Source organism: Neolamprologus multifasciatus, chromosome 15 (genome assembly GCF_963576455.1).
Source record: "Neolamprologus multifasciatus chromosome 15, fNeoMul1.2, whole genome shotgun sequence".
NCBI lineage: Eukaryota > Metazoa > Chordata > Actinopteri > Cichliformes > Cichlidae > Neolamprologus > Neolamprologus multifasciatus.
In genome coordinates, this window is record NC_140453.1 from 22,072,467 (window position 1) to 22,086,191 (window position 13,725).

Sequence of the window (13,725 nt, forward strand, 5' to 3'; positions counted from 1 at the left end):
GGCCACTTACATAAGTTACATGTCAGACTCTAAAAAGATTAACTGCAGAAGTCTAAATCAGGCATTTGGGATTAGCTGGAAGCAGCTTTATAAACGTGGTAAAACTCTGCCCCCTGATGGTGAAGGTTTTAATTACATTCTGTCAAGGTTAATTACAAAAAGTACCTTTAAGCAGTACTTCATATAAGTTTCTTATTCTTCACACTTTTCAGAAACTGCAGCTAACTTATTTTAATTTATGATAATCTGCTAGTTTTCCACATTGGTTATTATCGATAAACTCAAACTTGAATAACTTGGCTGAGCAGAAACTGCAAAATCCAAAAGTATGCAACAGATAAACAATAATCTATCAGAGCAAGGAAACAAGTAAATGCATGCCTACATCTTTCCCCAGTCAATGCCTGTCATGCTGACCTAACTGATCATTCTCCCTTTGTTTTCTCTCAGTTTTCTCCTCTCTTCTTCCTCCTCCTCGTTATTTTGTTTCGGGCTCCTCTTTAGTGGAGTAGTTGCGGATGTCGCCAGGTGGAGCTCCATGCTCTCCCAGTCAAACCTTCAGGAGGGTCCAGGACTCCCTCAGCGAAACACACACGTATACAATAACATGCTCGCGCACACCAGCGCACGCGCTTACGGCTGTCAGGCGTGTCAGAGAAGCGCTCGCGCTTCTGTGAGTTGAAGGAGCGAGAGTGAGGGCGAGCGTGTAGTCGGTGCTTTACAGTGAGCGGGACCAGGCACGCTGCTGCCGTGTCAGTGAGTGGAGGCTGGCTCCGAGTCCGCTTCTTTCACTTCTTTTCACGCTTCTGTGAAATGGACTTCTGACAGCAGCCGGGCTGCGGGCGCCGCCGGTTCCTCCTGACCGGAAAATGAAGCGACTCTGTCGGAGGCTGGCGGTGGCCGTGGCGGTGCTGGTGTGGCTGGGAGCGCTGGTTTACCTGCTGGTGTTGAGCCGGAGGAGGTTGCCGGAGCTCAGTGCAGGAGCGGGAGCAGGGAGAGGAGGAGTAGCAGGAGAGACAACCTACAACCAGGTGAAGTAAAAATATGACCTGCTGTGTACGCGTGGTGGACTTAAGCTGGACGTCTGCGGAGCTCGGGGCAGTCGCACTAGTTTTAGCAGCATCATGAACCCAAATCCCGAGTGAAGGAGTTTCTGAAACAGACATGGAAACGGGAAAAAAGTTGTAAAGAATTGCTCCAATATGAGAAAGTCCTTTTTGACATTAATCTTAAGTAAAGCAACCAAATTGTCAGAAAAAAAAAATCTAGTGAAGTTTAATGATGGGGGAAAAGTGTTTACTCTTTGTAATTACCTCCGGTGGACCTAAGCATCACTAATGAGCTCTTCCAATCGTTGCACTTTCTCTTAATGTATTTTAAGGTGAATTCTTGACCCGTAAAATACTTTGGACATACAGTGGACTAAAAACAAGACTAAAACATCTAAAAGGTGAGATGAGAGCAAATGCCACCAAAGATCCCAACTTTCTTCTGATTGCTTTTCTTGACTTGACTCCCAGAGGAAATGCTGTCTGCTGTGTTGCAAGTTAAAAACTTTTATTTTTCAGTAGATTTATTATCAGTGAAAAATCAGTTTTCTAATCCTACAGTATTCCTATCAGAGCAACTCAGTAAATTGTGAGGTAATACTCAGTTTGTTATTTTAAATTTCATTCATTTTTTTAATGCAGTGTTGCACGCTCAGTATCCACTATCAGAGCTCTTATCATTGTTTAATTCAGTTATCAGATTGCAGTGGTTCCTTTGAAGATAATTGGGTTCAATTTCGACCCAGCTTGATACCCATGCCCTGCGTTCACTGCAGGACGTCTGTTATGCAAAAGACCCGCAACATGTTCACTGTAGCTGGGGGTATAAACGTATTGATCCTGTCTCTCTTACCTTGTTAAACAGAGCTGCCAGCGCACACATGCACACCATGTAGGAATCGTGTAACAGCCCAACTGAATGGTAAATGGCCTGTATTTGTATAGCGCTTTACTTAATCCCTATGGACCCCAAAGCGCTTTACACGACATTCAGTCATCCACACATTCACACACACATTCACACACTGGTGATGGCAAGCTACATTGTAGCCACAGTTGCCCTGGGGCGGACTGACAGAGGTGAGGCTGCCAGACACTGGCGCCACCGGACCCTCTGACAACCACCAGTAGGCAAACGGGTGAAGTGCCTTGCCCAAGGACACAATGACCGAGACTGTCGGAGCCGGGGCTCGAACCGGCAACCTTCCGATTACAAGACGAACTGCCAACTCTTGAGCCCCAATCGACCGAATGTCCGTAAGAATATGGTGAGATTGTCATACGTGGTATAAACCATATAATTAGCAGGGATACTGTATGAATTTATCAAGAAAAGATTATCTATGCTTCAGATAAATTGTAGCTGACCTTTGTAAAGAGTGTTCTGGGTCAGGAATTTGTTTTGTTGTGAGGCACAACAGGTAAAATGCATCCGCTTCAATGTAGTTTACCTGAATAAATCTAATGAATAGGGATCCAAGATGCAAGATTTTTGGATGGAAGTACCACTCCAGCGTGTATGTGCAGGGCATTTCTGTGTGAGGACTGCTACATATTCAGCATCTCCACCACACGCTGGGACTCAGCAGTCTGTGTCAAAGGAACATGTGTTTATAGAAACTGCAAAAAATACAAAAAATAAATTCTGCATATGAAGTAGGAAAGATCTCTCATAAGCTGTTGTGTTCCTTGTGCTTTTCTGAAATTAATATGCATGTACTTGAATCACATTATTTGTTCTTCAACACCAGCGTACACACCTCTGACCTCCCCGAGGCCCTTGTTAATGTTTGCTTGTTGCTAAAGTGCACACTAAGCACTGAATGAAGGCTTTCAGGAAGTTCTGAGTACACAGCAGAAACCCACGTTGCAGTTAGACCACCTGCAGTGTGCGTTTATTTTTGTGAGTGTATGTGTGATCTGTTACAGTGCAGTGAATTTAGAGCTAGTGTAAAAGCTGCTTCACAGGAATTCCATTCTTCACATCATCCTATATATACAGAATAGACTTACACTTCTGCGTCAGCTCTATGTCGTAACTTATGCCATAACCGGAACCCTATTTTAACCCTACGCTGCAACCTTCTACCTGGTGTGCACCTCCCGAGAAACATAATGCGGGTTGATGCATAACAGAATAACTCGAATACTGTGGAAAGTTGTTGTGTAGGAATAAAAGGAGTTTCCGGTTACTATGAAAGTTACGACGTAGGATAAATCAAGCTTTAGGCTTCTCTGAAACCTGCAACCAGCTTTTCAATGGAGGCCTACAGCAGCAGGTATTGAACCGAAGTGAGCTTAGCCTGCAAGCAGGTCTAAATATTGAGTCAGGAGGCTGGGCTCAAATGCAGACTTTGCGATTTAGACGTAGTGAGAGAAAAGTTTTATTCCTGTTCACCAGAAGATGATGTTCTTCTGAATGAGAGGACCTATAATGGTCCAAGCCCATAATTTTATTTGACTGTACTGTAGTGGCTCTGATTGATTCTAAATTAGAAAGAAACCTTATTTGTCCTGTACTGGGCCCTCAGCTCATCCTCTGTCTGAAAAAGAGCTGTTTTAACTCCATCTTTCTCCCTTTAATCCAACTTTATTTTGATTGGGTGCCCTTCTTAAACAGGAGGTTTGAACAGCAGGTGTGTGTGCTTGACTGCGTGCACGTATTGAGTATTATAGAGTAGCATGCTCTGTCTGCGTGGGCAGAAAGGTTCGCAGACTGAATCAAAAGCAGGAAGATAAATCAGCATTCGTGACAGTCTTACTCACCTTGTCACTCTACCGTGACTGTAGATTTCTACATTTGTTTGATAGAATACTAAAAAGATCAGGAAAGCAAAACCACAGTGCTAACAAAGGGTGTGCACTGAAGTCAGAGTATAAAATTTGGAGCAAAGTATGTATATTGCACTCCTTGGGGCTTAAAAAGTTGGAGTGGTTCATCAGATGATCTGGGAAACTCATCTCTTATAAGATACTAGAGATGTGTTCAAATGTCCATTTGATATATAGCGCACTACATATCAGTCAGCAGTTTTATAGCGCTGATTGAAATCTCAGCTGTAAATTTCATTCTCTATGTTATGTTCTACAAAAATCGCCACACGAGACAGCAAGAAGTGGGTTACAGGCGCTTTATCGTATATCCATCGAAGGAGACCGCCGCCTCGCTATCTGTTAAAGAAATGTGATGTGGTGTGCTAATGTGATTTTCTTACCTGTTGAGAGGGGAGCATAATACTCCTTGGATGTCTCAGCGGTGCGGTGGCTTGTTTCCTCCCTTGCCTTAGCAGTAGGATTAAAAAAAACGAAATTATGCAAGACACCTACAAGAAACATATTTGAGACTTTTTAGTCTAAACTGTAAATATGTTGGAGACGTGTTATTAAGTAGCATCCTTATGAAACCTTTGCACACAAGCAATAAGAGTGAAGCTGCTGCTGTTAAAAAACAAACTGTTATTACGTTGCATTTGGCTGTGCTTCGAAGGGGTTTAAAATGCATATACTGGAGATACAGTTACAGCAGCCCTTTCCTTCTTTTGCTCTTGTAGGTGGATTTGGTTCAGCTGAAGTACGCTGTAAATAAAGTTTGCACAGATGGTGTGTGGATTAGACTTTTTTTATTTTAAGAATACAGAGTCGTACGTCAGTCAAAATGTGTGTGTATACCCAAAAACTGTGTTACATTGCACCATATAGAGGATGACAGTATAAGCCGACTGCTGTCAGATTTGAAAGACAAACTGTCTCACCCTGTGAGATGATGGATGGACTATCTAGGGACACCTGGGGAACAGCTGGGCAGATGGGTGATGATGGTCAGGTGATGTGCCTCTGCATTGACCTTCAGAGTTGGAGTGACTGAAGTGGCAAATCATGTGTTTGTGCACAACTAGATCATGAAGAAGGACGGCCTGGCAGAGATGAGTTAAGCTAACTCAGTAATGATCAAAGTGATTATGCTGAAGAAGAGAAACCCTTAAGCAGCTGACTTCCAAAGCGATTGTAATTTTTGACAATAATTTATGTAGAACGTCATTAAAAAGACTCATTAACAATAATGTAAAGTCGGGAACAATATGAATCGTCTTAATTTTGAGGCATGACTTAATTTTGTGTGAATAGGGAGGTGTTTTCAAACTGCTGATAATTCATGCAATGAAGCTTAATCTACTGTTGCTCTCATTGTAAGTTGACCTGGATAAGATTCTCAGCTAAATGCCTCAAATCTGAAATCTGAAATGTAATTAAACTACTTCAGTTGGAGGGATAGAAACAGCTGCAACCACTTTAGCCTATCAAAAGAAGAGGAAAAAAAGACTGTCTTGTCTTGCCTTGTGTGGACTTGTTCGGTAAGCTGTGAGCCTACAAGCTAATGAGAGAATCGCTGTTCATTCAGCAGAACAGTGTGTGTGTGTGTGTGTGTGTGTGTAAAAATGAATGTATCATTTTCAAGTCAGGACACACATGCTGAAATGCAGCTCGGCTAATACCCAGCCAGATACAGACTTGCCAACTTAATCCTACAGTTTTTCACACCCAGTGTAAATCTGTAGGTACAGATTTGCCTGGTATCATCATTACCATGCACACAGTCTGCTTGTATCATAAGAAAAGAAGAATATATTTGGCTCTTTCTAGTGCCGTGGTGTATTATCCAAATGCAAGTTTAAACAGGAGCACTAGAGAAGTGATACAGTCTTAATTAGAGAGAAAAACATTTGGAATCAAACCAAATGTATCTATAAAAAAACAGGAAACTTGTCTGAGGAATTTTGCTCAACAGAAACGTCTTAGTTTTAAATTCCTAATTCAGTGTAAAATCCTTTTGTGCAATATTTGATGATACACTCTGCTAGCTGTCCCATTAAGCTTAAAATATTCTTTCTGTTTGTGCATGCAAAATGATCTTGTCTATCCACATCCACACCCCTGAGTTCATGCAAGCTGTCAATGTGCATGTGAAATTTGACTGTGCAGACTGTGTGACTGAGAAATGAGGGTGTGCACGTTTGCTGTCACATTAGAATAAAAATAAGAGAGTCACCTCCTCACAACTGGGAACAGTTGGTGAGTACTCAGGGATTACATTGAATATTTCTTTACATTTAGTGACTGAATGTAAGTAATTGCAGCGATATGTTGGTTGCAAAGACATTGAGAATATAATTAGTTATAAACCTCTTGGTGACCAACTTTGTTTGCAACATAATTGCACAGGTAATACAGTGGAAGGCAACTTGTCTTCAGATATTCACGGTCCAACTAGAACTGCCTGCAATCATTCTCAGACAGACTGGCAAAGGTTTGCAAATAACTGCTGATTCATTAATACAGATTGCCAACATGTTCCAATCAATCTCACTTAGTCTTTGCTGAAAAGTACAACAATTTCTAATCTCTGAGCTCTGGCTAGACTCTAAATGTAAGTAGTTATTATGAATTTCTGGGTTTGGCAACAGATTTGTCATTACTGATATATCACAAATAATTGTTATATTGCAACAAAGAGATGGTATTTAATTGACAATTCGTTCCCATCCAGTCTGAGACTGATGGCAGTCTGACTCCACCTTATTGCAGACAGTAACTGTCTGCAAGTCGTCACAGACCTGGAGCCCAACTTCAAAGCAAACATTTCAAATGCATTGAGATTTTAAGTTTATTACGCATGATCACAGTAATTTTGGTTGTGGCATGGTCTCCAATCACTGTTTCTCTCTTTTTTGTGACTGTAGCTTTATGTTTGTATATATGTATGTTTGACTAGTCTTTGCACATTATGTTTTTTTTCTTTTTTGTTGTTGTTGACCGAATGCTCAGTTAATATAATAATTTTCCTTTCTTTTTGTTCTTTTTTACACTCGTTTGAATTAGTCTAAATTTGCTTGTAGCTGTTTCAATGTTAGCAAACGGTACTTGTTTTTGTGTGAATGAATGCAGTCTCAAGGCGTGTGTTTGGCATTCAGAACTACAAACTCCACCCTGATCGTTTCTGGTTTATCACGAATTCCACTGCAGAAGCAGGAATGTTTGTGGGGCAGGAATTGCGACACAAAAAACAAGGTTCATGCTGTAGAAATGCAAGCTAATCTCACGAATTCTTGAAAGGCCATAGGAGATGGACAATACGTCACACTTCTGGAACTTTATCCTTTCTGTTTATGAAAAAAATCTTAATCCTAGTTGCACTTTGGAAATTGAACAAGCAAGATTTCTACACAAACATGTATGTTCCTGTGGTAATGAAACATGTATGCAATCACGTACTGCTTACATAGGGTCGTATCCTTGTTGTTGACCTAATTACACTGTAAGTATATTATTGACACGGTTGATCAAAGGTGTGTCTCTGCAGAGGTGTGTAAATGGTAGGCAGGTAACATTTACACACCTCCAACATTTGAAAACAATCAGCAGGTAGCCATTTTTTAATCAGAAGGAACCTTTAAGCTACATGTCTGTGGCTGCTAAAAAACATATAAATTTTTTTAGTACATGCCAAGCATTTGTGTGTGAGTGTATGCCAGGACAGAGGATGTGTCTTTTGTCAGCAATGCTCGTGCTGATGAGTACTATTCAAATGCTAATGCAGAATTCCCACTCCTCACTGGATTAGCCTGCACTCCTGTTTACCTAGCATGACTGCTTCCTGTACAAGGAAGGATACTCCTGTACTCTGTGCACACACAGAGAAATGCTTATATGCAGAATCACACCCTCATCTATATGCGCGCACAAGAAAACTGGTATTTCTTGCGGGATCCCACACATGGACACACACATACACACTGAGAGAGCTTTTGGAGAGCCTTTGAAGCAGCATGGTTGGAGTGTGCCTGTGTCCTCGGGCAGGTTGGCAGGGGGTCTTTATGGAGTTTCTGCCTTCAGAAATCCAAACATGAGAGGAAACAATCTGTTGGTTCTTTGAATACTGAAGGACACTGCCTCACTGTGTGCCTCTCTCTTTCTCTCTCTCTGGTGGAGGAATGTCAAGCGTCTCAGGGCAAGATGTTGATCAGATCTGGACCAGACAGAAATTATTTCTGTATGCAGTACATTATTCATTGAATTCATTATTTCACAGAGGATTCTCTCTTTAAATGATGAACGCAATGGCACTGAAACCATGTGTCTAACAGAGTTAGCGCTGGTGCTTCCTGACACTTTACAAATGCACCACTGCTAATGCACTGTTAGTTTGCTCTGTTTAACCTGTGCTCTCTTCAACTACCACACCTCAGAAACTTTAGAGCCTATGTAAAGTATAGTTAACAATTTGTTTAAAAAATTATACATGTTAGCAAATGATTGAAGAAAAGGTTTTATTAAATTGTTGAGGTGGCCATTGAACCATTTTTGCCAGCTTTGCCCTAATTGTGCAAATTTGTCTTCGCTGATCTCTGATGGCAGAAGTTCCATACAGCGTAGTCTGTTTTTACATGATTGATTGACATTATATTGATCAAGTGACGAAAAGATGATGTGATTCTCTGAAGCATTAGACTGATTAAAAGTTAAGAATCACCATGTGCACCCACCTTAGTAGTGACCAATTTTTAAGGATAATCTGCCGTTACTTTTGAACAGGGGCCAAACCAACTACGTCCTTCCACTCCTGTCCTGCCAACATCTGGTTGGTCTCATCCAGTCTAATGTGTGTTGTTATTCTTCAGTTGCTCCATTCATGGATCATTAGAACAGCTTATTCACCTCCAGCTCACCCTATCCCTAGCATACTGTTTTCTCACTAACCCTGTGCATTTCCTCTCTCACTACATTCGCCAATCTCCTCTGTCGTCTTCCTCTTTTCATCTTGGCTGGCAGCTCGATCTTCAACATCATTTGTCCATTATATCCACATCCCTCCTCTGCACATATCCAAACCAATTCAGTCGTGACTCTCTAATTTTGTCTCCAAACTGCTCAACCTGACCGGTCCCTCTGATCTGCTTATTTCTAATCTTACCATCTTGTAAACCCTCCCTTTCACTCCTACCTCTATCCTTCTCTCACAAATCACTCCCAATACTTGTCTCCACCCACTCCACCCTCCCTGGACTCTCCTTCACCTCTCCAGTGCTTGTCTGTTCCTTATTAAAACTTCACCTGCACTACCTCCACTCCTTGCGTCTTACAGCTGCCTCCTTTTTTGCACACATGTATTCTGTGTGGCTTCTATTGACTTTTGCTGCTCTTCTCTCCAGAGCATACCTCCACCTCTCCAGGTTTTATTCCACCTGCTCCTGACGCTCAATACAGATCAATGTCATCTGCATCGACTGATGCAGTGATGAAAGAACTCAGTATTAGTGCATATTGTGATTTTTTTCTTTTGTCCCTAACTCATGGTTCAACCAATCACACAACTAGAATGCAAGATTGCTTAGTTCAGTATATAGAGTGACAGAGTGCTGTGAGAGTATTAACCCTGCTGCTTCAAGTTCCCTTGTTTAGTTTTTTGCACGAATCCCAAAGCCGATAGTAGCCCTTTTTTAAAATTAAAAAATAAATAAATAAAGGAAAAAAACTTCATTAATGGATTAATGGTTGATACTACACACTGTAGTGCTCTATGCATGTAGAAAAACTTAAAATACAATATACATTTTCACAATATTCTTCTTCATAGCATCATTTTTAAAACAGTCATCAATTTCTTAGCTTATTGCAATGTTTTTTGTGGAAATCTCTCTTACAATTTGACTTCTGTCTCAGTTTCTCTCTTTTCTTTCTCGAGAAAACAAGATCGATGCTCCAGTCACTGTGCTCGTTGCGTGTATCACAACGCCCAATCGCGCCACAATGGCACAAGGCACACTCACACACAATACTGTACACTACACTAAATAACACAAGAGCACACATACATAAACTGCATGCACACGCACAGTTGAAATTATTCATTTCCCTGTCATATGAAATGCAGTTATTGTTCCTTTCTCCTTCCCTCTCCCTATCAGGAGGCATTCACATGGACAAGAGGAGAGGGAAATGAGTTTTCAGAGCGGCTATAACCAGCTCCCAGGGAGGGAATAATAATAATAATGTTTTATATGAAGCACTCAGTTCAGCAGGGCCCACAGGTTGGCTAACTAGACTGGCCTCTGGCACTGGAGGACTCATTTGTGAAACACACTTACCACTGTGGAAATGAACCTAACTGAGGTTCAACAGCTACAGCGGCTGATATATCACTAAAGTTATGTCGCAGCTTTGCGATTTTCATGATGTTGGTTTGGAAAAATGCCAAACAATCAACCAGTTAAGTGTTTATTTTTTGACTGGTATTGATGGTAGGGATAAAAGGGCACCAGTTTAAGCTTTTAAACCATATGTTAATTGAAATTTGTCATGTCTTTGAGTAGGTTCAGAGTTTCCTAACATGTTTTTTCCCTGACATGTCATAGTGTTATGTTGTCATAACATAGACTTAGTGTTATTTTTTTTACAATAAAATATTATAAAATATGATTATATTGTGGCCATGTTTCTCAGTTTTCCCATGTCTGTATCGTAATTAGAAATGTGAAGCTAAATATTTGCAGACATCACCCAGCAGAGATCCATGTCAGAACGCTAATGTGCCAAGCAGTCAGACTGGACATGTGGTGGTTTGGTGTAAATCAGTTCCCATGTTTCTGTTTTGTGTTTAGTATACTGATTCATATTCTATTCTATCTGTTTCATATCAAAGCAAATGTAGGTTTAAAAAAATTTGAGATATCAAACAAAACAGACGGAAATGTTGCTGTGAAGGCTTTGCTGTACAGCAGCTGTGGGGAATATTGACTTACCCTGCGAGGCTTGGTCACTGAAGGCCATATGTGTTTTTAGGGAAGGTGGAGTATTGCAAAGGTAGAAAAACAGTGGTATCGAAGCGCTGGCAATTCTGAAACTCTGGAAAGAATTCATTTACAATTTGTGATTTGGATTAACTGAAGTTAGGGGGGGGGGATCCATCTGTTATTTCATTTTTTTGTGAATATCAACAACAGAATATTGTTTATTTAATCGTATCTAATTAAAATTTCGTTATTTGGTGCAGTTTCTATGTTTCCCCCAATAATTCTCAGAACCTTCAGAAGTTAATTTTCATTTCAAATTTTGACATTTTAGCTTTTTGCTTTGAAAAGTTTTTTTTTTTCTTCCAGCAAGAATTGCAACTTCTTTACTTGTTTAGCAGAAATGGTACAAAGAAATATTGTTACATAAGCATTCATATGTAACAAATGCAATGTGCAGTATTTAAGCCATGTGGCCCTAATTTCAACCCTTTATCTCTCTCACCCACAAAAACGACATCTGATGACCTCGCCTGTACCCTTAATTACCGTAGTTTTCGGGTCATAAGCCGCTACTTTTTTCCCACACTGTGAACACTGCGGCTTATACTGACGTGCGGCTAATGCAGATTTTTTTTTTTATGCGGCCAAAAACATTTTGCCTGGTAACAGTAGACCAATAAAATTGACGAGTAGTATGTATACGGTATATATTTTTACCGGTTGTTAAGGGACGTTGTAATGTTGTTTGTGCACTGTTCCGTAAAAAAACATAAGCAACGTAATTTGTTTGTTACTGATACGTACGTTTACTTAAAGGTAGCCGTGTTACAGGCGCTGTTCGAGGAAAAAAAAAGCATTTGCAGTATGTATTTTTGTATGTTACCATAACGTTTATGTTACCATGTTTATGTTACCTTACGGATTAAATTAAACGTTAAACGTGTAATATTTCTGTGTAAATATCTGATATTACAAGTGAAATGCATACGGCTTAAAATCCAGTGCGGCCTGTACAAGTACAAAATTGATTTTCTTTCTAAAATTAGAGCATGTGGCTTTTAATCAGGTGCGCTCTGTAGTCCGGGATTTACGGTACGTGTTTTTGACACCACAGGATATTTTGATAAAGATGTGCATAGTTTCTGGGTTTTTCCAAGGGTAGTTGCGTAGGCAGAGGTAACCCTCACTAACTTCTGATGCAAACCCAGCAGGCCTTAAATATGACCGAAACTGCTCAGTTCAGAAAAGAGCTTTAAGGGATATTCCTAGTATGCTTTCAGGGGGTAAAGAGTCAATTTGGAGGGCCTTTTTTCAATATAGAACTTCACCCTTTACTGTATATACATATTCTTCACATCATAAAGTGTTCATTTAAATTTCTATTGGTGTGATGTTTTGAATAAATCTCTCTCAGAAACTGTTCTTTACCTAATTACATTTCCAACAAATGCACATTTTACTCATGTACATGTATCTGACAGCTTCAACTAATGTTTTTTTTTTTTAACTTACAATTTTTCACTGACTACATAGTCTTCACTTCAGAGGTTATTGGACAGCAGCTTTGAGCTAAATTAGCACCTGATCAGATGTTATACAAAGAAACCATACAATTCCTGAAATGAGAAGCATGTTTCTCTCAACAGCACAAGAAAGGGCGTTTAGCATTTTCCCCTCCTAATTCCTTCCTACTTTATAAATGATTCAAAGCTTCAAAAAAAGGAAAAAAAGCAAGAATCAGCATAAATTGGATTTTTTTTTTTTTTAGATGGGGATGCGGTATAATCAAGCATCTTTGACTGCAAAATTATCCATGTACTCTGTATGTGTGTGTGTGTGTGTGTGTCTGTGTTTCTCTTACACACACAAACATACAGATAAACAGAGGCTGGGAAAGGCTCGAAGGTTTGATTATGTCATCATGCAGGCTCAGCAGGACAGTGTCAGTAAATCATAACTTTACATGTACCGACATTTCATTTATAATTCATATGATGGTCATGTAGGCGTCAGTTTGGGTTCCGCTTTGCGAGTGTGTCTCTTCACTTGTGCTACACATACTTGGGTTGTGTCTGTGTGTATCTGTGTGCAATGGAAATTAACTGTCACTGATAAGACATGCACCACTTTGTTGCGCTACACAACAGATGCCTTAGTGTGTGTTAGGGTTACGGTTTTGTGTGTGTGTGTGTGTGTTTCTGAAAAAGAAGTTACTGTCGCTTTCCACAATGACTTGACTTTTTAATGTAATATATAAATCAGGCTCTTGATTTCTTGTTTGAATATGGGGATTAGAGAACAAGATTCACACAGCTGTTGAAAGAACATGATGTCTTAATAATCAGGATAAACAAGTCGTATGTGTATGGCAAAAGGATTTTGAATAAATTCCGACTGAAAAAGGTTCTAATTTTAAAACTTGAATTAAATATGATGTTAAACAAAAAACCTAGAAGGAACTTTTGCTACTTGGTAGCCCTGTTGGTAACACCTTCAGGTTGTTATTTTAAGATAAGACTGTAGATCTGAAGGACAACAGGGTGCTGAGCTTAATAATCACATGGATTTAAAACCTGTGTGGAAAGAATCATGAATCAGATTTGACAAGTTCTTAAAAAGTTTGGTTACTTTCTAAAGTTTTGTGACAGCAGAGCTTAATATATGGCTCAGTCCACGGTGATGCCACGATGCCATTTTGAACAGTGTACTTGAACAGATGCTTCAGAAACCATTATGCCTGCATAGAAATACGATTGGTATTGGTTGTTCTTGGTTTTGCTGTTTTGAAGTTTTGCTGTAAAGTGTATTTTGGCATAGAGTTGGTTTTTTATTCTACAAATGTTGCTGTCTTTCCTGAAGACAACTTCATCCTGGGGTTGGATGTAACC

The 13,725-nt window shown here is 40.0% G+C and overlaps 1 protein-coding gene across 2 annotated transcripts in view; it reads left to right on the forward strand.

The window, feature by feature from the left end:
* The first annotated feature begins 315 nt into the window (after positions 1-315).
* Positions 316-13,725, forward strand: part of galnt14 (UDP-N-acetyl-alpha-D-galactosamine:polypeptide N-acetylgalactosaminyltransferase 14 (GalNAc-T14)) — a 224,094-nt gene continuing 210,684 nt past the window's right edge. For both annotated transcript variants that reach the window (XR_014869623.1, XM_085134251.1), the window contains exon 1: positions 316-1,031. Coding sequence is in view for 1 of the 2 variants with exons in the window: in XM_085134251.1 (XP_084990377.1) it covers positions 870-1,031 (162 nt within the window). In the remaining variant the exon portion in view is untranslated. The remainder of the gene's footprint in view (positions 1,032-13,725) is intronic.